General features: G+C 60.3%; 1 protein-coding gene across 1 annotated transcript; it reads left to right on the top strand.

Moving 5' to 3' along the window:
- LOC144374035 (olfactory receptor 6F1) lies at positions 1–927 on the top strand. The gene has a single exon (XM_078037001.1). The coding sequence runs from the start codon at positions 1–3 to the stop codon at positions 925–927; it is 927 nt and encodes a 308-aa protein (XP_077893127.1).

Here is a 927-nt window from a genome sequence, read left to right as displayed (position 1 = left end):
ATGGATGCTGGCAATGAGACAGAGGGCAGGGGCTTTCTGCTGCTGGGCTTCCCAGGGCCCCAGGCCCTGCAGCTCTCACTCTTTCTGCTCTTCCTGGTGATGTACATCCTCACAGTGGGCGGCAATGTGGCCATCTTGCTGCTAGTGAGCACCTCCCGCCAGCTGCACACCCCCATGTACTTCTTCCTGAGCAACCTGTCCTTCCTGGAGGTCTGGTACACCACGGCCGCAGTGCCCAAAGCCCTGGCCATCCTGCTGGGGAGGAGCCAGAGCATCTCCTTCATCAGCTGCCTCCTGCAGATGTACCTGGTTTTCTCGCTGGGCTGCACGGAGTACTTCCTCCTGGCCGCCATGGCCTACGACCGCTACCTTGCCATCTGCTACCCCCTGCACTACGGGGCCATCATGAGTGGCCTGCTCTCTGTGCAACTAGCCCTGGGCTCCTGGGTCTGTGGCTTCCTGTCCATTGCAGTGCCCACGGCCCTCATCAGCGGCCTGTCCTTCTGTGGCCCCCGAGCCATCAACCACTTCTTCTGTGACATTGCGCCCTGGATCGCCCTGGCCTGCACCAGCACGCAGGTGGTGGAGCTGGTGGCCTTTGTGATTGCTGCCGTGGTCATTCTGAGCTCCTGCCTCATCACTCTGGTCTCCTACATCTACATCATCCGCACCATCCTCAGCATCCCCTCGGCCAGTGGCCGCAGCAAGGCCTTCTCCACCTGCTCCTCCCACCTCACCGTGGTGCTCATTTGGTACGGCTCCACCATCTTCCTCCACGTGCGCACCTCCATCAAGGACGCCTTGGACCTGACCAAAGCCGTGCACGTCCTAAACACTGTGGTGACCCCAGTTCTCAACCCCTTCATCTACACCCTCCGCAACCAGGAGGTCAGGGAGACTCTACGGAAGAAGTGGAAGAGAAAATAG

This window comes from Ictidomys tridecemlineatus, unplaced genomic scaffold (assembly GCF_052094955.1).
Source record: "Ictidomys tridecemlineatus isolate mIctTri1 unplaced genomic scaffold, mIctTri1.hap1 Scaffold_562, whole genome shotgun sequence".
Classification (NCBI taxonomy): Eukaryota; Metazoa; Chordata; class Mammalia; order Rodentia; family Sciuridae; genus Ictidomys; species Ictidomys tridecemlineatus.
This window is presented reverse-complemented; position numbering and strand designations above follow the sequence as displayed.